The sequence below is a fragment of the Morone saxatilis genome, unplaced genomic scaffold (genome assembly GCF_004916995.1).
Source record: "Morone saxatilis isolate NCDOM2014 unplaced genomic scaffold, NCSU_SB_2.0 Contig21, whole genome shotgun sequence".
NCBI lineage: Eukaryota > Metazoa > Chordata > Actinopteri > Moronidae > Morone > Morone saxatilis.
The window spans coordinates 13,787,474-13,814,862 of record NW_023339774.1 but is presented as its reverse complement, the minus strand read 5'-3'; the positions used below and the strand labels follow the sequence as shown (position 1 = coordinate 13,814,862).

At 38.3% G+C, this 27,389-nt stretch overlaps 1 protein-coding gene across 1 annotated transcript in view; it reads left to right on the top strand.

Annotated features, from left to right (window-relative positions):
* The window catches only part of LOC118332891 (astrotactin-2-like), a 252,036-nt gene that overhangs the window by 145,736 nt on the left and 78,911 nt on the right, over positions 1 to 27,389 (top strand). Inside the window, exons 11-12 of the mRNA XM_035668325.1 lie at positions 10,620 to 10,786; positions 13,500 to 13,688. Of these exons, the coding sequence (XP_035524218.1) occupies positions 10,620 to 10,786; positions 13,500 to 13,688 (356 nt within the window). The remainder of the gene's footprint in view (positions 1 to 10,619; positions 10,787 to 13,499; positions 13,689 to 27,389) is intronic.

Genomic DNA, 27,389 nt, shown 5'->3' with positions numbered 1-27,389 from the left:
ACATAAAATGGAATGAGCAATATCTCCAAAACCCATGTCAAGAATTATATACATATACAGTGGCATTTTTTTCTCATATATGCAACATTTAATGGTACGTGCTACCACTTAACTTAAAATTGTTGTGCCTAATTTAACCCATTTTATAGTATGTTTGCATTTATTAAACTAAAACTATTTCACATGGGACTTTGTTGTATTACTGTTGAATGTACAAATCCATGCATGTCTAATGTACGTGCTACTGATAGTATGAAATAGTTCTCTATCTGTAACAGTGGTTCCAACCATGTTTTTTCACCAAGGCAGTAGCGTTTGCATCCCATACTGGGCTGGAGACTTAAATTGAACAAGCTGTTTCCCATACTAAACCTATACCAAGACGAATGCTTATTAGACCCAGAGGTGGAGAGTAGTAGACAATGGAGAGATTGTGTATAAAATATGAATGAGTATGTCCTATGAAGCCTTTGAAAACTCTATTCCATGTCAAACCCCTGGACATATTGTGGAATATTTTATAAACAATTTTCACACGCATGCATAAGCAAATACACATGGACACAATATTTTTTCCTTTCTCAGCTCAAGCAGAAGCATACAACTGCCAACAATTACCACCTTAAATAATCAAAAGAAGGGAAAGGGAAGAAGAGAATGCATACATACTCACGTTTGTTCAAGATTCCTTTTGCTTTCACGCTCACCTATGGGTTTGGAACGATTTAGCTTCAACTCACATTTTCAGAAAGTATAAATGTTGTATGAAATATTACCAAAAATGATTCAGGACAGTCGCCTCCGTGTGTGGCTGATTAATACGCATGTAGACAAAGAGACTGGCAAAGCCTTCTAGTCTTCAAAGATTAACTCAGAGGATCACAGACACAGTGGTATTATTTTCTTTTCTGACTCTTTTGGGTTGGTGTTATTTTAACCACCCTTGTCAGAGTGGGTGCTAACACAGAGCAGCGACATGCCACATGGAGGGCTTAAAATCCATTATCAGAGTCAGTCCCTCAAGGCTGTCTGCTGCTCTTACGACAGTTAAAATGCATTTCCAAAGAATTAAATTCTAGTCAGAGCCAGTGCTGAAGTTTTGGAGACATTGCTTATTCCATTTTTGTGTTCCCTTCCTGCTGCTGCAGAGCCAGAGAGGATGACAGGTGGTTTATTCTTGTGCTCACTAACCTCAGCTTATAACAACAGCTGTTGTACGTGCAGGTTAGCGATTTTAGACAAGTAATGTTTTTGTGCCAGCGCTTCCTTTTTCATCATTTGGCTCATCAAACACCAGTTGCTCATGTTATACATTACAGTGTACAATGTGCTCGGTAAAACTTTACGTTGTTTTGCTGTTAACATTACAGCCTGCATGATCGCACATACTTTTTTTCCACTGTATGAAATGGATAGTTGTTACTGGAAATGTTTCAGTGCAAATAACTGTGACTGAAATAGCTTAAAGAAGAAAGGGTATAATATGTTTAGATAGGAAGTTTGCATATATTATATAAACAGGAACTCTCACTAAGATTGTGATCTGTAAAAAAAAGTATAGGGTCAATATTCGACACATTAAAGCACTGTTATTCAAACTTTTTACACTAGGATTTTCGTTTTTACTGCAAATTCTTAGTGGTTCCAAATATTTATCGTCTGATTAATTACAAATAAAATATAAAAGAAACTATAAAAACATATCGGTTGACCCCTAATCAATTATAAAAGCACAAATAAACAAAATTTAAACATGCGTGTTGCATACATAGTAAATAAATGACCAATTACAAGTGTTCAAATGTCAGACTATAACCTTTCAAAATCTTTTTAGTGAATTTAAGTGATTTAATTAGTTTTATTACTTTCACTTGTAATAATTCTTTTGAAACATGTTAAAAGGAAAAGTTATTTGACCTGACTTTTTAAATGTGTGCTTTGACATGATCAGAGGTAATGGCAGTTTTTTCCAAGCAGAGCCTTACTGTAGATTGTAAGGTTGATAGATAATGCACAATACATTTTCCTTATGTTGCAGAAGAATATACTAGAAAACTCTCTGGACAGATTCAAACACCAGACATTTCAGGAACATAATGTGTATCTCAACTAACCCAGCATCCTGCAGCATTAGTTATTACTCTTTTGGTAAATCTTTCTTCCACAAATCTCTCTTCATCAAAAAGATGCTTGAAACTGGAGTTTAAAGGACCAGTGTGCAGGATTTAGTGGAATGTATTCTAGTGGTAAAGTTGTAGATTGCAACCAACTAAAGACTGCTTGCCTTCCAAGCATGTAGGAGAAACTACGATGGCTGTGAAATTCGCAAAAAATGTGAATGGCCCTATCTAGCGTCAGTGCTTAGTTAGTCTCTTCTGGGCTACCATAGAAACAAGGCTTTTCAATAGTGCGGACTCGTCTGTAGATAAAAACAGCTTATTCAAAGGTAACAAAAACACAATGAGCCCTATTTTCAGGTAATTACACACTAATGAAAACATACTTAGGAATTTTATATTTAATTTCTGCCCATAGATCCTCATAAATATTACACACTGGACTTTTAAGTTGTACCAACATTTCATATGATAGAAAAAGACAAGAAATCTTATGAAGTTAGACCAGATTGTCTGCACTGTCTGCCATGTTAAATGCAATAATTAGAAAAATTGAAATTCAGAGGCCTCTTTTAATTATGTTGCGACACAATAGCAGAGAAGTGTAGGGAGCTTCACTGGGCAGATGTGGGTTGTGTGAACAGCAACAATCTAGCATTTAGCCAGTGGTGTGGAATGAATGGTCAAATTCTCATAGAACCTGTGGTCAATGTGCCGTGTCATCCACTGTGTTTGTGTGAGAAAGGGGTATTACTGATGCACCCGGTGAACTCTCCCGGGGCTGCTCTGTGAAGTTCAAAACTCTGTAAACATGGATTTTTCTGGTAGCATGCCATTTTTAAAGTTTAAGTTTGACAACTGCAGCATACTGTGGTTTCTGTGCTTTTAGGAAATGGTGTAATGTTTTTCTTTATGGCACGTTGTTATATCCCGCTACTGTATCTGTCTTCCTAATGGAAGTACTCAGAGGCTGAGCAGATGGTACGATATTAGTGGGACATCTTTCATCGGTTGATGTCCCTTTTGGGACATCTCTGGTAACGTTTGGATGCAGGGTTGACAAAGATGTATTTTTTAACTTCAACCTCTATCCAAAAGTTAAATTTTGGCCCGTCAAACACCAGTTGTTTATAACAGTTTAGAGAAGACAGATACTGTTGGCTCCAGTCTCATTTTAAGATGCTTGTATACTGTCCCAGTATGCAGGAGTTTATTAAAATGTGTGGCGTACTCCAAAAGTCAGGAATTAAATGATGAGTTGTCAGTGTGGAGCCAGATTTCTGCTTGGTTGCCTCTGGTTTGCATAAAGAGTCAGCAGGGAGGAAAAATGGCAACTCCACCAAACAAAAGTTTTGTGCAAACCCTCATCCCCTATTCCCACCATCCACTGTACGTCCCCACAGTCCTGTGTTCCTGACAACTGAGCATCATGACTCCCCCTGCTCCGCTGCACAGCTCCGTTTACCTCATTACCACTGCATTTTAATGCTTTATGGTTTAAAGCAAATTGTAATAATTCTTTTATCCTTACAGTATCGCACTGTTGGTTAAATGCCGGATCAAGTGTGTCGTTCAGTGTATCACAGAAATCCAAATAAAGCTGCTGCAGCCAAAGGGAGAGTTTAGGTCTGTGTACAATGGAATACAGTTCAGTAAGGCCTTCAGGGGGAAATATTAGTATTTGCAGCATAACAGTATAACTAATGCATATTGTTTCAGTATACTGATATTATCTAATCTGCACATCACTGATTATCCAAGGCAGAATAGTTGAAAATCCAGACCATCAGTGAACAACTGAAGCAGTGTTTTAGTTTTATGTCATAAATGCATCAGATTCTACTCATTCAAGGGGACACTCGCGCTCATGGTGAGTTCAATATATTTAAATATTATTTGAATTTGAGGTTTTTGAATTGTAATCAGTTTCATTCAACTCAATGTGGCTAAGTTCCAAATGCAAGCAAACGTTAAATGCATTAAGAAATAACAGGTAAGATACCCAGAGAAAGATTAGTATTCCAATTTCCTCTCTCTTCTAGTAAGTTAATAAATAAAGGTGGGCTGGTTTTTGACATGAAATACAGATACTATCTGTTATTCTTTGTGGCAAGATTGAGATATGATGAGTTGTAGAAAATATTTATTGGTCACCTGTTAACCTTCAGTGAAACCTGAAAGGAGGTGTGTCAGTCTCTATAGCTCTCCCTCAGGGGCTCATTTCAGAAAATCCATAAAATGTGTATATTTTATGAATCAAAATGATTTAATCAAAACCAACCACTTTTACTCAAAATGTTAGCTTTGACTACACAACAGAAACTGAATGCGTGTCCATTAACAGAGTTAATATTTTTCTCTACAACCAGAACTCATCATTAACAGACAATGTTTCTATGGCCTTCATCATCTAAGAAAGCAAATAACAGCAGCTCTTAAGTGCCTTTGGCAATCAAGCTGAGCTGAGAGCAGCAGAGTCTGATGGAGTCACAGGATAAAGCTATCCTTCACTCTCACATTCATCTGTTGTATTGTCAGGTGGAGGAGAAATAGAGACAACGTGGCCTTTAAATACAGTCAGTTTCCATTGTGTAGAATGGACTCCTGATTTGCTGTGCATATAAATGCAGATTTTCACTGTGCAGAGATGTGAAGATGAGTGCTTAAGATGAAATCATCCTGTTAGAGAGTGAAGCCTGTGTGAGATAGAACAAGGCGGCATGTTTTTATCCATGTATGTCTGCATATGTAAAGCATTTGCAAAAAAAAATAAAATAAGAGGATCAAAATCCAAAATGACAAGCCAAATCTATCTTAAATAAAGCCTATTTTTTGCCTTGGGGCAACACCATTCCCAATAACTAAGAGGTAACTGTGAAGATTAAGTATGAATCCACATGAATATGAGGAACAAACAGCTGGGTTGAGACTTCTTATTTCTCACCGGGGACTGTTTTGCACCCTCGCAAGTTTTTTTGCTCTTGCAGCAATAAAACTGTTGTGCCTAATTTAACCCATTTGAGCAGCAGTGGAGCTGCAGGGCATGCATCTCTGCCACCTCTAAACCAAATTAGACTGTCAAATATGCTTTTAGAGTATTTGATTTTTTACCACACCTGTCAGTGTGATTTAGAGCTGTACTGTTTCAAATACTTTTTTTGTATGCGTGTTGTTTTGTGAAAGACTCAGCAAACATCTTCCTCATGTTGTTTCCTTATAATCCATGTTTTCTCTATACTTACTGTTGCTATTGCCAAAGGTCGCAGTGGGGCTATATATATAAATTCTATGTATAAATCCTTGATCACCAACTGTTCACACTTTTCTTATTATCTCGTATTTCTCTCAAATGTGTGATCGCATGAACATCTGGCATCTTAATTTTGACAAGATCATTAAGAGATGGAGTTCTCAATAGATTGTGCTCAGTTCCTGATTAAAGCTGAGGACGCTAATGGCTAATTAGGAAAATGAATAGCAGTCATTTAGAATGTGTGAACTTTAATTTGTAGGGGTGATCTATGTGAATTATATAATGTGTAGGGAGATGTATGTGCAGTTATCATGCATACTTACGTTTTTGTCATTTGTCTTTGATTTCTTGAAACCTGCTTATCTTGTATTTTTAATCCCCCAAGTATATAAAGGAGTGGAATGCCATCACTCTGGTTCTTTAATGGCATCATAAAATTCTCATTTGTAATCGCCCCCAGAGAAGACATACATAGTCAACTCTACATAGTTTTTTATGCTGCTGTCATATGCCTTCACTTAGGGATAAAACAGATATACAGGTGTAAAAGAGAGAAAAGATAATATGTAAACATCCAATCCATCAAATTTAATCTTTTTAGTGTTTTTAGTGTTTAGTGTTGTCATAAGAGCTGAAGATATTAATTATACTTTATTGAACACAAACACACATCACTTGTGGGTAATGCTCCCTTTTTGTCGCTTCTCTTAAATATTTAATATATTCAATAATAAGTAATTGCCAGAATTATATAAATATATATATAAATATATATCAGCTGCCAAGCTAGTAATTATATAACAACATCTCAGTCAATAAAGTTGCTGTGTTTCTTGAACAAGTGTTAGGCTATAAGGCTGCATCATGGCCTATTCTCATTGTGCTCCCATTGCAGAATCACTACAGAAGCATTCATGACTGAAAGCATTTTTTGCTTATATATAAACCTCCTCCTCCAGCCCTTGTGTCTTTGGAGAGTTGTCCAAGCAGATAAAGCAAGTAGCTTGTGGGCAGTGCTAATGGCTAATGGAGTCCTGCATGACAATTCTGAATTACAGACACCTATTCCCACAGCTCTGCCTCAGTGTGATAAATGGCTCCAATCTTGTTCTGGTGAGGAAGCAAGCATTACATTCATGAGATATAGTAAATGGATTTGTTACCGGACAGCTTTTCTATTGAATGTTGAACATATGGGACTTTGTCCAGAAGACACGTGTGAACAATGCATAACGTTTATAGCACACCTTACCTTTTTTTAGTGTTTGACAGCGATCAAAAGTGCCATTGCTGAATTTGATTTGTAAAATTAGAACATGTCTACAGCACAGAGAGAGTTGATCTGACCTTATTTCAGGATTCAATTGTACCTTTTGTGTGAAAACTGCAGTCATTCATGAGTTTCACAAGATAGTGATCTTAAACATGATGATTTGCAATTATGAGAGGGCTAATTATCAGTAATTAATCTTATAATTTGAAGAAAATAACTTTTGATTCCTATTAGTGGATTGTAAATCATTCTGTTGAACGTCAAACTCAAGACATCAAACAGCATATATCTATTTCCATGATTGCTTTTGTAATTGTTAGTGTATAAATTAGAGATGAAAGCTTCTTGGAGGTGAAAATTAAATGCAGATAAGTCTATAAATTTAAGCCTGGCATGATGTAAGGGCCTTCTAAATGTCGAAACACATAATTTGATGGTGGCATCCTCAGCTTATCTCCCTCTTCTCTCTCCAGTTTGTTTCTTGGCTGCATTAAAACTTGTGCTTGATGAGTTTTGCAAAAAGCCTTGCTAACTGGAGAGCGGCTGCCGCTCCCAGTGCACGCAAGACTTTGGAGGTTTCACATTTAGTAGTGGTGTGCTTTCCAGTCTGAGATTTTATTGCTCATGAGATGTTAACAAAAAAAATGGAAAAAGCACAAGAAAGCATGCTCTATACAAGTTCCCAAGTACCCAGCAACAGAGCTCTTCCTACAGTTTATCTGGCAGAAAAGCCTTTTCACAGTATTTAAAACATTACAAATTAATGACAACTCCTGTAGCTTTAAAAGTGTTGAATGAAACAGATAAATGTTTATTCCAACTAAAGAAATTAAGGCTAAAGTCCCTATGTTTCTTTTCCTGGCCTCAGTAATACTTTTTAATGCTTTTCTAAACATCTCTCACATTGTTTGAGCTATGGCTAAATTCTCTCTTTGTATGTGTTTGATCGTTTTATTCGTTTTATTCCTGAGTTGATTTCCCTCCTAATTTTCCTGTCCTCCATTGCATAGCCTTTATTAAAACCCACCAAATGAGGCCTTTAATTGCTTTTGTGACCCAACGTTTATTACAAAGGAAAATCTTAATTTGTTTACTGCTGATCTCAGGGACCTTGCAGACCAAGATGTATTGACATTCAAGATCACTTAGTTGGATTCTATTGTTCGAAGAGAGTTTTAGCACTGTTTAATCTGTACATTCAAAACAGTGCTGAAGGGCATGAAAAACAATTTTCACTCAAAATTGTTACATGTTTTTACCTTCTGGCACAGTCAGTAAAAGAAGAAAACATTTTGTTTTTCATCAGCCTTTCGGTTGTGTCAATGACATGTGTTGTACTAATAAAACTATTAATCACTGACCTTAAGTCATACAGTAAAATGTTGAGGAATGTAATGAGATAAACTGCAGATATTCACACTTTTGTAAATATAAAGCCAGCAGCAGAATAAGTATTTGCTTTAGAGTGTGTATTCCATAAACCGTATGGTCCATGGTGATAAATGACTGTGGGAGATGTGGGAGAAAGGAAATGCTGAAGAATTAATGTTCTTACTCAGTCTAGTGCAATTGGGTATGGTGTTTGTCAGTCGGTCAGGTTTTCAAACAAAAGGCTTACATATAACTGGTATATCTGAAGAGATTTGACCACTGACAGCAGGGGAAACACTTATAAAGCTCTTTCAACTCTTACACCGCCTCCATATTGTTCCCCACAAAGATAATTAAGGTGGTAACACATTGGTTTAACAGTCTTAACTCTGAGCAACAGTAGGCCTACTTTATTTTTCTATGTAGCATAAATACACCAACGCCTACAGACAACTTTGTACTATATGTCATCATGCCTCACACACCCACCATCAGTCCCACACAAGCACACAGAACATAAGGAATCACTGATGAGTCACCAGTGAAAAGTGGTGAACAGTGCTCCACAAACTGTGAAATCTTACAGTCTTCATTTTAAAACTAACAAAACGGTTACATCAGTACTCGCAAAAATTGCAGCTGCACTTGCAGCTCCGACAAAATTGATGTGTTGGTTGTTAAAAGCGACACATTTTTAGTCTGTGGCTGATGCCTGAGAGTGTTAATTGTTGGATTCCATCCCCAGCAGGCCAAAGCCATCAAATATTCAAAGATTAGCATTTTCCATAATGACTATAAACTAGTCATAAACTAGTATCAATTACTGTATGTGCATCCATCTCTGCCATTCAAGTGAATACTAAATAAGTGCTGTTTTCCAGCATCTAATGCCCCACTCAGTAGGATACAATATATAACATGACAGTCACAGCGTGACACATTTCCAATCTGTGAAACTAAAAAATTCACTTAAAAAGCACAAGCTTCTGTATGTGGCATATTGCCTTTCTTTACACAGTTTTCTTTCAGTTTTCTTATTTCTAAAACAACATCAACACTTGAATACATCTTCTGCTATAATTTTTTGACACGCAGTAGTTTGATGGTAATGAACTGACAAAAATTGGTAATAACGCTGCTAAAGGTTTTGCCCCTCTCCTGGTCGAAATGGTATCTCCCATTATATATTTAGATATTATATTATTTGTATTTAAAACTGTACCTGTAAGGTTACACTGAAGACAAAATGACAAAAAAAATACCATAAACTTAGTCACAAGCCTGATGAAATGCTGAGTCAAATGCATTGCTCTTGTCAGTGTCAATAAAAGATCCTTGATCATATTTTTATGGGTTGAGTGTGCTATCTACCACAAACACTTTTATTTATTTACAGTATTATTCACTGTCAACTTTATCGAGGAGCATTACTTAAAGAAAAAATAGTTAGATAAAGTTAAGAGGTAGACATAATAATAAGTGAAAAAGAAAGATAATAGCTTAGGCTACTGAAGGGACATTTAGATTGTTGTTTGTTAATTTTGTTAATATTTAATTATATAATTGCTTACAAGAATATTAAAGACATCTTTTATTATATAAAATGATTAACTAATGGAACTTGACAATACTCATCAATGATGTCTTCCATCAGCACTGTGCTAGCCTGTAACACATAAGCTGAGCCAGCAGAAAAGTTCATCAACCTCTTAGTTTTGTTTGTGTAACAATCTTTTGTTTACATCCAAGATGGATAATGCAACCCAAATCATGAACAGTAGTCTATTAAGTCTACAAGTTATTAATGGTAAGTAAAATGTAATTTTTAATGGAGTCCAGCTTTGTTATAAAATGCATCTGCTGTTGTTGCATTCATGTTTAATTAGCCTTTCTTAGGCTGGAGGAAATATAATTCATTAAAAAAACACTTCCTAAATGAAATGCTGTACTGTAAATTAGCCAATCAGAAGTTATTGGAGTGTTCCATTTCAGATTTCTGTCCAGACTTTGTGGTGTGTGTGTGTTTTCAGGTGAAAGTGATATTTTTTGTGTGGAGGTTGCAAAGCTAAACTGAAAGTTGAACTAAAATTGAACGACATACAACTAAAACTCTAAGACATCACAATGTTTCCCTGTGATACAATCTTGTGATATCAGTAACTTACTGCTGGGTGGCAGACAGCACATTATTTTTAATTAACCCAACCTTCACCTCTGACTTCACAAACACTGATAAGTCTTCATGCCCTCAATGTCATTTCAAGGTTGTAAGTATGTAATTGATATTTCTGCTCCCTTTTTATTGCATAAAGACCTCCAGGTCCTCTGTGTCCTATCAAATGAGATAATTGCCATCTTTCATTCTTCCTTCTTTGAGTCTCTCTCTCCTTAGTCAAAATCCCACTGCCCACTTCTCCTCTCTCATCTTTCCCATATTACTATCTTTGCCTCCTCAGAGCTTCCTGATCCTAATTAAAATGCACACGCTGACCTCTGCGCCTTACTCTCTTCTTCCCTCTCCCTAATTTATGCCTTCCTCCTCACCCTCTCTCCACATCTCCCTCCCACCACCTCTCCTTCTTTCTCTGTCTCTCTTTTCTTGCAGTGTCCTGAGGGGCTGAGGCCAATGAAGGATGGCTCAGGTTGCTATGACTACTCCAGGGGCATTGACTGCACGGATGGCTTCAATGGAGGCTGTGAACAGCTGTGTCTCCAGCAGCTTGTGCCCCTTGAAGATGACCCCAGTTCCAGCAACGTGCTCATGTTTTGCGGGTGAGAATAACTAACAGTGAAAAATTAAAGGTGCCTGCAGGCTGGAAAATACAGCTTTCTCATGGAATAAGCTTCATGAGTGATATTTCAATCAAGACATCCTCAGGCAAATACTCACATGAAGGAAATAAGATATGTAAATAGGAAGTAACTATTGCTATTCATAATCACCAAATCACATCTATATCATATCTTTATCCTATTCAGATACTGAACACTTTTTTCTGTTCTGAAGTATTTTCTGGCCAACTCTAATTCCAAGCTTGTATAAATCATTTTACATAGTTTAAACATTACAAATACAAGTAGTATCCACACTTACAGTGTATCTGCTGGGTACCCCGTTTGTCTGCAGAGAAGATTAAATTTTGCAATGCAGATAATCAAAAATGTCAAGGATTAAACCTGAACCTTGAACCACGCTGACTTTGCTTCATGCACATTATTCAGCAATCTATGAATGCCTTTTTACTCATCCCACACATGTTCCACTGAGCTGTATGTGGAAGCTTTTTGAGCATCTTTCCTAGAACTAGATTGTGTCACATGGCATAGTAATCTCCAAGGAGTTTTCATTTGAAAAAAGTTATATTGTGGCCATGCAGCTGGAAATCAATGCTGTAACACTGTGGTATTCTAACTTCCCAGTAAAAAGAAATCGTGTTCCACACCACCATATCAACACTTTTACCCCTTATACACTGAGATGGATCAGTAGCTTCAGGCTGTTGTTGTGTCATGTTTTACAGTGGTATTTAACAGAAGAAATTTTGGACCAGATAACTTCTCCGTACTTGCCAACTGTCAGCTTGTTGTTAGTGCTACTGCAACACACTTTCTACTTTCTTCTAACATCTGTCATCTCGGCGGGTGTCAAGCAGGTGTGTACAAGGCAGCAAGGAAAAAGATCCAAATGCAGAAAACCAGGCAAGAACAATTCGGTGATTTGAATGAAAAAATTATAGTACATAAGCTTACTGGCATGGGTCGCAAGTCCTAACAGAAGTAACTGGGAATGCACATGTTAACAGGAATTGGACAAGGAAAAGGTTCAGGCAGATTCTGGTTCAAGCTCCATGTTTCATACGCTGGAAAGAGGAGCAGGGGGAGATGGGATGGTATATATACTGTGGGGGTTAGTTGAGAACAGGTTGGCAGGTGGATATAGGAGCCAGATGACTGGGACTGGTGGGAAAGTCTGAGGGGAACCTGGTGGATGGATGGAAAATGGCAAGTCTGGATAGTTCCCAAGAAATGCATGGGCCTGTTGGAGACCATGACAAAGGGGCAAACTCAGTAAAATAAAAACAACTGAGGCAGCTGTCATGACAGAGGAGATTTCTTCTTCAAGACTGAAGTTTATAATGTGGTTGGCCAATTTGGAGATACTGATCTGGTAGCAGATGCTGTACCACGTTGAAAGTTGCTTAATTCATATGCCATTGTGGTCCCAGTGCTGGAATGACTGACACAAAGAAACTATGAATACTTGTCCATACGCAGCTCCTGACAACTTTTCAGATTCTGGCAAGTGGGAACAGAGCAGGCTGACAGGTGAAGGATATCCTAATTCTCCTTGAGATGTGTCAGGTCCACAGTGTGGAATTTTTTTCCCAGAACATTAGCCTCCCTTACACTATGGCTGAACAGGCCAACATCAAAATGCAATTTGCAGCAATGTCCACTTTCTGGAATGCCATCAGTACAATTGACTTGGACTCGCTTTTCAATAAGGGCACCTCGGGAGGATGAATTTGTTTTTGTCAATCAAAAATATTTTCATCCCATCAATGTGCACACCAGCTGTGACATACAAATGACTCTTACAATCGCCGTTGCACAGTGGCGTGGGTCAAGCCATGATTGATTCTTTCTAGGATTGATAAATCCAGTGTGGGGGTGCAATGGCTAGCTGCTTGTTAAAACTGGACTGTGAAATTATTAAATGGCATTAATACAGAATTCTGCATAGTGTAATAGTTGGCATTTTTGGTTCTGGTTGGTTTATACAAAGGAGACTGGCTTTGCCTTCGTGCCACACTGCTCCTCCAGGTCTGCTGCATTTTCAGAACAGTGTTGCCAACAACAGCATAGTCCTCCTTCCCACTGAGGCGTTGAGACCTGATCAACTGCATGAGCCCAAACCAAAGCGCCAGCCAACAGCAGCAGATACTCAACCTCGTCTGTAAGGGAGGATTGTGCAGATAAATGGAGGAGATATGATAATTGTGTGTGATTGAAAGGACTGCTGAATTCTCTCCATTGGAATCTGTTTCCAGCAGAGTGCTTGTGTCCACAATCTCTACAATGACAATGGCAAGTGGACTGCTTCACTAATGTGAAAGACATTTTGGCCCAAGTTATCAAAATAAGAGCCAGAAAAAGTACCAAGCTTGCATAAATACTTTTGCACAGCGCAGATGTATTCTACTAGTGTTGCTGGCTGGGTGGTGTCCATACAGTAGGTTGGTGGTAAGTGGTCTTAATTGCAGGAAAGCCACAGAAAAAAATATTGCTTGGTAGTGTCTGTGTCCCGCATTAGTAATTTGTAGATTAAAGTAGTAAAATGGGAAAATCTATGTACGGGTTCAGACAGTGTTATTAGTGTAGGTAACATGTATGCCACAATCCATCTTCTAATGCTCTTTTACAGGTTCACATGCTGTACATGACATATTATACATTATATTGACAGCTTTTCCCTTCTCCTCAGGTGTGTGCAGGAGTATAAACTGGCAGGGGACGGACGCTCCTGCCTCCTGCAGTCAGACAACTGTGAAGGACCAAAATGCCCAAGGCAGGACGTCCACTTCAATGACACCCTGTTTGGTGAGATGCTGCACGGATTCAACAACAAAAGCCAGCAAGTCAACTTGGGACAGATATTCCAAATGACCTTCCGGTAACTAGTACACACATTTACACTTACACAGATGCATGCTCATTATCAGAATAACATACAGAAATAATATGCACTACATTAGTAACTATACAGTATATTGTTCTTGCCTTTTTCTTTAATCTTATTAAGAATGTTGTCTTACCTTTTAAATTACCTTTTTGTCTTTTGTCTCTATTTTGAGAAGCATTATTTTATTATTTTCTTCCACTGGTGTAGATCACACTAACAATCTTCCCCTGTGACCTGTCATTTCACACCTTAACTGTTTACATTTTTCTGTGTCTCTGAAGACACATCATCGGGACTAACGGTCGTCTTTTATCATTTTTGGGTTGTAGGAGAGATAGAAAAAGCTTCAGATCTCAGCGGAGTTTGGGTGCTGCATCTGTGTTTGCACAGATGTGTATGTGTGTGCATGAGAGAGAGAGAGAGTGTGAGAAGGGGACGAGAGAGTGATGGTTGAGAGAGGATTGAGACTTATCCCATGGCAGTTTTCCCTAAACTGTCAGCCCTCTGAAAACCTGGCTCACTCTGATAAGTCACATGCTGTTTGTGGTGAAATGCTCCTGTAATCACAGAGAGATGATGAGGGTCTATCTATGCGCAAATACAGTACACACAGAAAAACACACTCAGCCTATATATCGCTTTCTGTCTGTAGGTCTATAACTCACACACACACACACACACACACACACCTACACGCACACATACTATACATTGACACAGTAACCATGAAATGCTTTTCATTTGCTCTGCCCTTTGGGTCACAATAGTTGTGCTTGGCTAAACACAGCCACATGATCTGTCTGCCTAGGTTTTTAGGGTCAGGCCTTTGTAACGTATGTTGTTGTGAATCAGGATTTGTGCAGCAATACAGGGGTACACTGGATAAAACAATAAATGGAAACAGAACCAAGTTAACTGATTTTCTTGTTCATAATTTTACAGGATCTTAAGACATTTCTTTATTAGCAAAGTTTTGGTCCCTTCTTAGATGTTTTTTGATTTTTTTTATTCTTTTCTCCTTTTCCTGTTTTCTTATATTTATTTTTTTTTAAACTGCTTTTTGTTTCAACCTGTGCACTTTGTGATCCTCTGATGAAAAGGGCATTATAAATAAAATGTATTATTATTATTATTATATATTTGTGATAGTGATCATTAAATCATTTGGGATTTATTTGAATGTGTTTTTTGGTGTAATCAAATTAAATACTATAGAGATCTCCTAGAAAGGCCAGTGGTACGTGTTTTCTACAGTGATGCACAATTACTTCCATTATAAGAAGTCCAAATTTTTTATTCAAAGGAGCCACAGAAAATTTAATGCAAGTAAGATCAGTCTTTGAAGCCACTGGAAGGCTGCTTTTGTGAATATCATTCTCAGAAATGTACAGTATTAGTCAAGGGCTGTAATTTCATCTAATTCCTTAAAGTAGTCAGTATTTTACTTCGGCCTTAATAATGAACTACTTAATCAAGAGTTCTAAATGACATTAAGTTGAAATTTATTTCAGATTGAATACCACTAGTGCACAATTGTGTCTGCATCTGTCCTTGAAGACACCTCTGGGATGCATGCCTAAACAACCCAGACAAGTAGAAAGTGTCTGGCTGCTGCTGGTATTGACTAAACTTATTTTTAAAAAGATGGCAGATAAACAGATCATTCTCATAGAATAAAACATTATTTGCCTAAGAAGGGAATGCTGGTACAAATGAGTTTTTCATGCTTTGGTGGATTTAAACAATTTAACAGAGGACACAGCACCGGGTGGTACAAGTTACATTGCTTTACCTGTTTGAATTGGCTTTGCCTGAGTGTGTACTAAGAGAACCGCAAGTCATAATTTGGGACACTTTCGCATTATGACTGAAAATAAAGAACTATAGTGTTTAGATGGGGATTACTGACTTCGATCACCTAAAGAACTATGAGCTAAATGGGGCTTAAAATCGATCTATTCAAATCTATTGGAATGACTGACACATCTACAGCCTTATTTGGACTAAGGGCCTCATGTTCCCACAGCTAAACCAGTTGGGGACTACTCTTTAATACACCAAACATGACACAGTTTGACAGATAAAACAAAGACACAGTTTGAGGATTTTTAAAACAGGGGAAGCAGACAGTCTTGATCCATTTGCCCTCAAGCAGTGGAGAGCACAGTGGGTCTCCTGCCTCCCGACTCCAGCTCTGCACACTGGGTTACATCAAACTATGGCTAGTAAAGGGATTTGGACTCAAGCCGGGGTTCCAATGGGGTTATACACACGACAGGTTTAAACTAGTCAAACAACTTGGTAGCCCTGAGACACACTAGACAAGTCAAATGAAAGATCTTTGTGTGGGGGGGAAAGTACATAGATGGCACGCTTGGGAGAAAAGATCCAAAATCAGTTCATTTCATTGAACTGCTTATTCACAGACATATTTTGGCTCCTGCTGTTTCCAATACTTTTGCTTAAGAAGTTTCCCATAAAAACGGAGGTAAAAGAAAAAGTCACAAGTGCATTAACTTTTCCATTTCCAGCATTTTAGGGATTGTTTCAATTCCTTCCAACTAGAACCAAATAGCAAGGTCTCAGTCTAGACCCAGAACAGAATACAGCATCTCTTTGGACCACACTTTGCCAACTTCCTTTTTCTTCTGCTCTAAGATTACCAATTCAAAACATGCACTTGGAGGAAATGATAAATAATTCTGATTACTAACCAGAAGCTGTTGTCCTTTCCTCTGGGACAGACATACATTGTATGCCACAACTCAAAAGATGCAGTCCAGCGGTTGGATTTGTCCTTGACCACAAGTCTAAGAAAATACATTAGATTTCTGTGATACTGCAAAAGAAATACTCATTAACTCAGTAACAAGGTTAGAAAACATTTACTTTGGCCACAATTCAGCTCTGCCTAAGAAAATGTATTTGTTTGTCTGTTAGACTTCTCATAAAATTGTAATGGGGGTAATAAGCTTTATAGAAAGATTTGTAGAAGATGGAGTTTCTCTATAGTCTCAAGGTAACTGCAGTCAAATGCACTCAATAAATATCTTATCAAAAGGGCACTATTTCCTCTCACTGAACACCAACTTGACGTTTAATGACCACTCAGCAACAGCTCTCTTTCCACCCATTGTCTGGCTTTATACATTGGTCACGTATTGTGGTTATTCTAAGAAAGTACATCAGTGCTGCAACCTTGCAAATATTGTTTTGTGCTGCACTTACTGTTTGTCTGCTGTGAGATTTCAGCATTTCTCTTCCCCACCTCAACCATTCATTTTATTACACCTGTTCAATTTGCACCTGCTTCTGGAAGCTAGAAAAATTTCCATGCTAATTGCAAAGTGCATTCTCAGCTGCACTTATCATGTTCCCCGCAGTTAGAGGCACACCTCACTGATTACACGCAGATGACAGGCAAAGTGCACTTCCAGGCTGATGTGCCTCTTTGGATAAATAACACATGTGTCTCTAGATGCAGAGTGCGTCTGAAACGAAGCGCAAAAAGCATTTATGAAACCAACCTATACAGTACACAGTTCAGCAGTTATTGGAGAGGGCAGGCAAGGAAAGGAAAAAAGAGAGAAAGAAGCTACTCTCTGAAGCCATGATTGAATTTAGCACCAATTTAAAAAAAATCTTAGTTTGTTGTCCACCAATTTATTTCATTTAACATTTTGATAGTCACTTTTTCCCAGAGCTGTTCATTCTTCCACGTCTAACCAGACAAGCCAAGCTCACAGGAGAAAATACTTGACTCCCTGTGCCTCTAATTAAACATGTGTATTACTGCATGTCATCTCACCAAAGTGCTCATTTCGCTTATCAAATCCTCTGCGTCTTTTGTCAAAAGAACAATAGCTTTGTCTTGTGAATGACTTGCTCCCATAAGATTCTACTTCATACTCAGTACATACTATCTCTATATTTATAGCGACACGTTACAGTTTTTTATTCTCCTCATTTTCTCCACGTTACTTGATACTGTCTTTGTTATGCAGATGCAAGCCCCATGCCCCTTTTTTTTCACTTCCGCTGTCTACTGATTCCCTCTCTCTCCCTCACACCAATCCCATTTCATGGCATCAATAGCTCAAAGTGAAATATTAGCTGAATGAGATAAATTATATGATTTGAGTCACAGCATCGCAGGTAGTGACTGCTTTGCTTACATTTTGTTTTAAATTGATCTCAGCCTCTCGAAGTAGACCAAATTGCTGTCATGAAATTATAGAATAATATAATGTCACGCAAGCATGCATTTGTGTGATAAAGTTACACGTGTTAATGTGAACGTTACGGCTGAGAACAATTCCATTACAATGTACTGTTGCTATGTATAAGATATGAAAATAGAATCCATTACCAACAGATGTACAATGTAAATGTAGTTATCTTGTTTTCATTTAAAAAATTTCTTTCAGTGAGCTGACAACGGGTGCAGGCTAATTACAAGCTATCATTTATTTTTTATTTTTTTGACAGCACTTTATATCATTCAGATGTTTAAATGCAAACCGGGTTCTCTATCCAATTTTCAAATCAGAGTAAAGAAAAGCCGCTTACTTCCCATCCTTTGAAATCTTATATGTATTGTAATAACATATTGCCACTCATGGAGAAATGTGAATACACACACACAAACACACACACTCACAAACCAGATTACAATAGGTGGGAGTAGAGGATGTGGATGTGTAAAGCATGTTGGGGCAGTGATAATGGCCATCCATCAGTCCTGAATAGTACATTACATTAACATTTTTGGCCCTGTCACATGAATCACCACATAAATCTGACATATACACGTAATGTACACACATATGTCATGCACTATATGGGTATGTAAATTAAAACCGAAGGAAAATAGCAAACAGGCAGCTTTCAGTGATTGTCATTCATTGAAAAGACAAATAACCAGACACATACAGCACACACATACAGTACAGTGACATTCTGTTGCACTGAGTAGTACTAGACAATTTGCACCATGTTGTGGAGGCACAAATACAAAAGGCTGATTTCTCCTCAGATCAGGCAAATTTGCAAAAATGACAAATTAAACTGCACTTGAGGTCTTCGGACCCAATCTGAATTAGTCCCCTTGGAAAACCCACCTGAACCCAACGTACACAAATTAATTTATTGACTGATTTTGATTTACTGGATATTCGACATATTGACCAGCTGTTAGACAATTGATAATAAGTATAATTATATCCTTTCTAACACAATTATATAACAATTTGCCTTAATGCCATAATTAGAAACAGGCTCTAATAATATTTATTATTTCCTATTATATGACAAGCACGTTTGTCTTCTGTACATTTAAAAGCTGCCAAAATTGAATGAGGTCACCCAGGGTAAATATTTTATCGCACACAGCACCCTGGGGAATAAATCATGTTTGAATCAAGCTCATGTGTTCAGTTTTTGATACACAGGCACTCTGTCCTGAGTGTTTCCATTCCCTCCAAACAGTTGCACAGCAAGAATGTACCGTAGTGAATGACTGTCAGAAGTTTGGGTTGTGACAAATGAGGAGCAGTGGTTGAGAAAGAGAAGAAAAAGAAGTTTCACCTGCTTTGTAAAGGTGATGCTGCCACCCTTGACGCTCTGATGCCGAAAGGCTCTTTTCACAAAAAGGAAAAGATACAGTAAGGAAGAAAAAGAGACAAAACCGCATTTGATAGGCACGCTGCACTAACTCCTCATCGCCGCTCACCTCTCAAACTAAGACGACACCACAACATGAATAATTTGTGAATCTGGCAGCCCACAAGGCTCACAGACATAAACACAGCCACATTTCCATGTTCCTCTGTAATTTTCAGTAATTATCTCCTTGGTGCACCCACAGTATACCTTCTACTGGATAGTTTAGTCAACAAACATTATAAGGCAATTTCTTCCCACATAATGAGTAGTCATGAGACAGTGAGCCAGACAGTTGAGGTGAAGGGTTAAGCTGCTCAAGGTTGATGAGAAGCTTCATAATTCTCCTTTTTAAAATAAGTTGTTTGCTTGCTGCTTCATTTTTTTAAGCTCCCAATATTGAATTTAGAGTTGTAGTTTTTCCTGCATGTGTGTGTGTGTGTGTGGGTATGTAGGGCAGATTTGTGAACTTGCGCTGACTTATGTGCGTTTCCGGGTAGCACTGTTCAAATAAATACTTTGCAAAGACAAATAACAGAATAATACTGCTTATGTTAGGTTAATTCCTGTCACTACATGCCATACACAGACTGTCTGTAGTGTATGTACACATTTAGTTGGTTTTGCATAGATCGTATATGGCTATCTAATGTGTCTGGCTTGTTAACACAAAAAAATGACAGCTACCCCAGGCTGTAGCACAAAAAATTGGGACAGTATATTTGCTACTCATAGTGGGTATATTTTAAAGAGCCACTCCAGCACTTTTATGCATGGATGTCAGTTCACTAATACTACTTAAGTATTTCAGGAGTTTTCTGTAGCTAACCCCTAATGCTATAATCAGTATTACCTATGCTTGAGCTTAAAGGTATATACGTTTTTACAGAAAGCTTACGTTATGAACTGGGGTCATGGCATTTGAAAGACATTTTTTATAGACTGACCCATACTAAGACCCTGCATACTGGAAGGATACGGCTGTTAATTCAGCCGTAAATGTTCAGAGAACAAATTGCAATACGAATATTACTTGACGGACCAGACTGCATCTGGAGGTAGTTGGATTTTAGCCAGGTATAAATGCAATCTCTACAGTTTGGCCACATTCTAGATAGCATCTTCCCATTATCTCCACCCAGCATCAGATAAAGCACAACTTGTTCCTTGGCAAAGTAGAGCCTGTACACCTACATCACAAGAAAGCTTATTAAGACCAAAATGTAAATGCAAAGCTTCATGAGCTTCATCAGATGTCATTGTCCAGTCACAGTAACATACAGTATCCAGATACAGACTGTATGTTTTATACCATATGTAAATGAGGTCTAAAGGTCAGGTTATGTCAGCATCTGTTATTACTATTCTATATATACTATTTATTTATTTTTTAATCTGGCTCTTGTGAGTTTTAATGCTACTTTATTATTTATTTGATCCCAATTAGCTTCCACAAAGAAGTTTGCTAGTGTCTAACTTTATAACTAACTTAAAGTGAATACAAAATTGCTTTAATAAGTTATTTTCATTCCCATTTGGTATGTTTTTATCCCTTCTACATTTACACCAAAGAGACTTGTCAATTTTATTTGTTTACATATGCAATGTGCCCAACACTTACTGATTAAAGTCTTGATCTCCTTGGATGCCAAAATTTGTGTGTAGTGTTGAGGCTTCTCCTTGATCTACTGTGGGTTGGAATGTACCTCATGTGTATGGTGTTTTGGACAAAAGCATCTGCCAAATGTATTTTTGATAGATTAAGTTACAGGCTTGGTGTTACAAAAAATGTGTCCTCCCTTCAACTGGAAAGTTTGGCTCTTTTTTTACAAATTGACGCCTTAGCAGAGGGAATTTAGCAAAGAAGATGCATGTGTAAGAGGAGGGACTTAAAGCCTCAGTGATTTCTCCATCTATGTGAGTTAGTAGACATAAGGTGAGCAAGTTTGGGAGATTGTGGAGGCTTTGCGTGTGTGCTCAGACATTTGAGTGGATTTGTGTTTACCTTTATGTGGGTTTGTGTTTGCCGGTGTGAGTCAGCGCACATGCGTATATGAGCGTGCAGCCACACTGCAGCCACACTCAATAACTCACATGGCAAGGCAGGACCTAATAGACCCTAGCCTAATATCAGCTAATGTCAGAGAGGCTTATAGCTGACTACCTGGAGAGACCGTGAGAGAGAGAGAGAGGGAGAGAGAGGTGGACCGGTAGAGGCAGTGATAAGGGTTGAGAAGGAAAATGAATAGAAAAATAAATGGAAAGAGAAAAGGCTAAATCAAAAGAGCAAAGCTGAGCAAAAGTTAGAGAGCGAGACACGAGGAAAGAGTAAGTGTGAGAGAAATGCAAAAGAGGCAAAAAAAGATAGCAGTGGTGCACCAAATGAGGCTTCTTCTTTAGCATACTGGACTGCGAGGGAGTAGTCAGACATTGCTCACAGGTGTAGTTAAACCATGCAGGAGAGTAAACGTATGCAAGGCATTTGCAGCTCACAGAACAGTTCACATCTTTATATAATATCAAATGACATGGTATCAATCCATGATGGATCTTGGCCAGGTCAAACAATTACCACCCTGTGTTAACCCTTTTGCCTAATAAATATCAAAATAGGCTTAAAACTCTTAAAATGACACTAAAAGAAATCACTTTACCTTACCTTTTGTGAAAAAAAAACAACTATTTTAATGGCATCGCTGATAGGACACCATGTGCACCTCATCTCCCTGATATTCTTTAGTTTGGAGTATTTACACACACCTGGTTTAACTTTATTTTGTGGGAAATACAATGGGCAAACTGAGTGTTCAGCCATGGCGACAAGTTTAGAATTTTGGAATGCCAGAAAAGATGTAGGCTCCCCCTTTGTGGCAATTTAGAAATTAATCAGGAAACTCATATAGTCCTATATGAGTTTCCTAACATTCACTATTATCCAGATTCTTGATTATCCTGATAATGGAAATTTACTACGATATACTTATCTGAGTGCATTTATCACAAAATGTGATACAGTATTTTTAAAACAGTTAACCGACATTAAGACTTAAGTGTGTTCTCTTTGCCATAATAGGGGATAGGCATGTGATTTCCAAGCATTTTGCTACTTACTTTCCTCCCTGGCTGGACAAAGTGTGTTATTGGGATTTTACACATACCTGAATTAATATCATAATCATTAGAAATGTATGTTGTTTTGCACCCTTACAGAAATTTCTAGACATTTTGATAACAACATGAGGCAAGAATCCTGCTTTTATCTTGTGTAAGTAGACTGTCAGATCCCGATCTTAACTTTCTATAGAAAAAGACCGTCATATTATAAGGTAAAAGTTGGTAAAATCAGAAATACCCCTTTGTCCATGTAGTTCCTTCCATGACTTCATTCTTAAAGGCAATTATAGCGGCGGGTTCTGTACACAGGGCAACTTTACAACTATTACTCCTGAGACCAGAGGTGTGTTCTAAAGTGTTTCCTAAACCATTGCTGTTTCGGTTTTATTTGTGTCAGCGTTTGCCACCTGTGGTCCTGAAGTAGTTTCACATAGTCTTGTTCAACTAAAGGGCTAATTCATCATTAAAATGAAAGTGTATTTTTTATTGATTAGGCAGCCTTTCCACTTAGAGACTTTGCAATTACCCAGAAAATGTGACAGCCTACTCAATTTATCCCGTGCATGTGTTTGTACAAATCACTCTGAAGCCACTCTCTGAAGCCTTCACCTTACGAAGTTCTAAATTTCTATTTCACATAAATTATACTTTGAGAGCACCCGGAGACAAGGACAAAGATTTTGTGTATTTAATTAGCTAAGCTGGTGATGCGGTTGTGCACTCGTGCTAGACTGATAAAATCACTGGTATGTGCAGCAGCCAGCGAATCAATAGTAGACTGGAGGGTGAAAAATGAGAATATGCAGCATAAAGCACAGAAACCCTCAGCCTCAGAATGTGATGGAGTTGCCTCACAGGAGGGCAGCTAACAATGCCAGTACTCCAAAATGGCTTCAGCTGCCTCCCACTTTCACTTAAGGAAAACCAGCATGGAGTAATTTGTGGACCAAGGCTAAATCCTGAATTAGTGGCTAGATGTTTTTAGTATTGATTAATGAACTACTGCTGCAGCAGTGAAGTGCAGGGTGGCAGCACTTGTATTTTTGTATCCCCTCTGGACTGCTATCTGTCTTAACTCTTCCCCTTCCTCATTCTTCTCTCCCCATCACTCTGCCTTGCTTTCCCCAAGATTGTTGCCTTATGCTGTAAATTTACCATTCATAAATTATTCATAAATATCAATTCGTAAATAGATGGCAGCTCCGAGCCAATTTTAGTTTTATTCAACTGTAAGAAGTTTGCTACATTGAGTATTCGCCCACACTCACCTTTGCAAGGCCATACCATAAAGCAGTTAATTACCCCGTCTGTGATGTGATTTCCAGAGCCTGCCTTTTAAGATGGGACTGCAAAAAAAACACCTCTATTTCAGCTAGTCATGTCACATTGACAGACAGAATACCAGATAACATAATAAGATTTAGTCACGCCCCCATGTCAGTCATATCACTCTGTAATTACACTGTAAAATAAAAGAATACAAAGGCTGCCTCGCAATCTTGGCCCATTACTGCCGATCAAATACGAGACGATAGCTCTGAGGAAAAGTTTTGATGAGACTCTTAAATGTCCTTTGTGTATCTTTCATGTAACAAGATGGTAGAAAATACACCAGACCTTGATAAAGGTGGTCCTGCTTTTAAAAGATGAAGGATGTTGGCTTTAGTGATGAATGCACACACTGTATGCACAAAAGATAAACACCCACACAAGGCCTCATATCGAAGTTTAGAGCAGTTCCTGTTTTCCTGTTTCAGTGGGCAAAGATCTACAATCACAATTTATAGAGCCAGCTTATTCTATTGTCTTTATCAAAAGAACAGAAAATAAATGATTTTGTTTGTCTTTTGACTGCCTGTTGGCAGTAGTTTTTTTTGTCAGAATAGAAGCTGGTCAGACTGCTCTGACTCTTGATTGTTGTGCCAAGTAAGGACAGATAACTTCTTGCTGTACTCTGTTGTCCTCTATCAAATTCTCTAAAGTGCTGCTCTGCTTTCAGGGTGATGACATGAGAGTCTGTCAGGAACAGAGTTTTAACTGCTGGTTAGGGCTCCTCGTAACACTGTCTGTGTACAAGTGAATAAGAGAAAGAGGGAGACAGAGAGAAACAGAAGTTTGTTAGGATGGATAGACACACAGGGGTTTAGAGAAAGCGAGAAAGTAGAATAATAAAAAGTAGAAAAGCAATGGCTCTAATCATCTCACAACTAGCTGGCCTGTGTGCCCCTCACTCTGAATTACCAAGCTTCAACTCTATAATAATGCTCCCAGCCACCAGAGTTCATTTCCACAATTTCGTAAAGCAGACCAACAGAGATATCAAGGTACAAAAAAATGTCAATGCACACTTTTGTATTTCAATTGTCTGCACAACCCAGGGGAATAAAAGTGTGGTTGAGTGCTTTGTGCGTGTGTGTCTAAAGGGGAGAGAGAGTGACAAAAACAATGAGTAATGTAATATTGTACAACAAGAAACACTTGTAACACTTTTCATATCATCCTACTACTACTACTACTACTGTATCCTGTATATTTGGTTTTCTAACTTCTCTGGTAAAATTAGGTTCTATGTAAAACATACTACATATCTGACAGGCACCCCATTAATGGCCATCGATTTCGATTGGCTGGGCGGCATCCTGCTACTTATTAGTGGTAGACAATCAGTCAATTTTCTACTGTGAAGCAACACAAATGCCCATGCACACAATCACCTATGTACACAAACAGACTCCACAGTGTACTCTCCATCAGAGGCTGTTTCATTGACAGCATCGCCTCCCAAGCCTAATCAATATTGGCCACGAAAAGTCACCAGATCTCCTCCTCTCAGTGGAATCATTCATCAACTGAGCTGTGGCTGCAGCTATAATAAGAGATTGCAACACAAGTCTCAAGGTAAACATCTCTGATTGTTTTATTACACAACGAATTAGCCTGTTTTCGGATGCTGTCCTTTAATAACTATTTAATCCATCATCTGAGGCCTGTGCCCTGGGTGACACTGGGTGCTTTATCTTTGTTATGACTCATCCGACAGGCCCCACTCGCACCAAGCGTTTATTCAAATAACAGATATTACAGCTATTAAGCATATTACATGCAATTGGATCGGCTACACACCCCAGCTCTCATAAATCTTTGATTGTGCAGTCCAACAAATTGGTGGATGGCTCTCAAGGGCAAGTGTGGCAACACTTTAAAAGCAATAGTAGGGAAACGACCAGAAGAGAGCCGGTTGGATTCATTAATAATGTGATACACACACATTAAATGTTTAATTCAGAGATTATAATAATGAATGTAATAAATGAATGTAAATGTCTTACATTTGAAATTTCCTCCCTCTTCCTTTCATTATTAGAGTCAGTTCACCTAAATTGAACCTAAATTACCAAACAGGAAAAAAAAGTACAGCACACTTTTTCATAGGCACTATTTTTTCAGTCCACCAAAAGATATCCACAGCAGGTTATGGGGATTGCTGCATCTAGCGTAACCCAGATATTGTTTTTGGAAAGAAACAAACAAAATTCAGTTCACCTCTATGGTGTTGGGGTTCAGATACGGGCAGAAATCTCGAGAGATAGATGTCTACAAGAAAATGATAACGTCAATTATATCGAATTGTGAGTTGATTGTATTGTTACATCCCTAATAACTTTGGATTCAAACTTACATTCTAGGCTCTCTTTTCAGTTTGACTGTGAACAGAACCTCTTTGCATACTGTGTATATTTTTTGGTAGAAACAACTGTTTTGAACAAGGCTCTTTTTCTCTTGTCTGTGCTGCCTTTTGTTGCACGCTTCTCTTTCAAACGCTGGGTAATTATCCCAGTTAGGGCTGAATCCAAACAGCATGGCAGCCATAGAAATTACAAACAAGCTGTGTCATGCTGGATGTCAAATTTTCTGTTGGTTGTTTTCTAGCTCTCTTGTGTTGGTGGAAGGAGAAGACTGGGAGGAGATCACTGATGCACTGATGAGTGCACAACACATGACCATAACTGGTATTATCCACTTAAAGCTGTGCACTGGTATATTTCAAAAACCCTTGGTGGAACAAGGTTTTTTTCCCCATTTTTTTTAGCCTCGTAGATTGCTTTTCTTTTTTTTCAATGTGTGAACAAACCAAGGAGACAAGCTTTGCAAGTATCTTTTTGCAGTATTTCAAACTTTTAGTTTTGTTTCTTTTTCCTACTTTCAGTCACATGTCAAAAGCAAAGATTTGGTGCAGGCTACTCCTATAAGATGTCTTTAACTGGAAGAGATTGACATTGCTAAAAAAAATGTTTCATTTGTCAAGCCAGAAAGGCATTCTCACCCTCTATACTTCAAGCAGAAGTATTTACTTCCTCCTTCCTGTTCTTTGTGCATCCACTCTGACACCCTTTCAGCTTACCCAGAATGCTGCAGCCCTGCTTGTCTTCAGTCTCCATAAATTCTTCAAAATAACCCCCTCCCATCTGCGTTGCACTGGCACCCAGTGGCTGCTCACATACAGTTCAAAACACTGTTGTTAGCCTACAAGGCTACCAAGGGCACAGCACTCCCATATCGCCAGATCATGATTCAACCCTACAGTCTCATGCTCAGCTCCTGCTTTGCTGACCCTCCCTTCTCTGTGGTAATCTGTCCACCGCTCTACCCTGTCCTGACACTTCAACCCTGCCTCGGGTTGGACTCTTCTCTCCTCTGGTGCCCCAGTGGAGAAGTAGTCTTCACACCTCAGTCACAACAGCAATCACTACCTATCTGACACATTTTGAGAACTCTCTCTTCTGCGACTAGCTCACCTCTGAACTCCACCGCTGTGCCGAATCCGGCTCATATCCTGCATCTCACACACAAACAATAGGCATTTGCTGTTGTTGTTAGTGTGTAATTTCCTGATATATGTGCACCTCTTTATTAGCT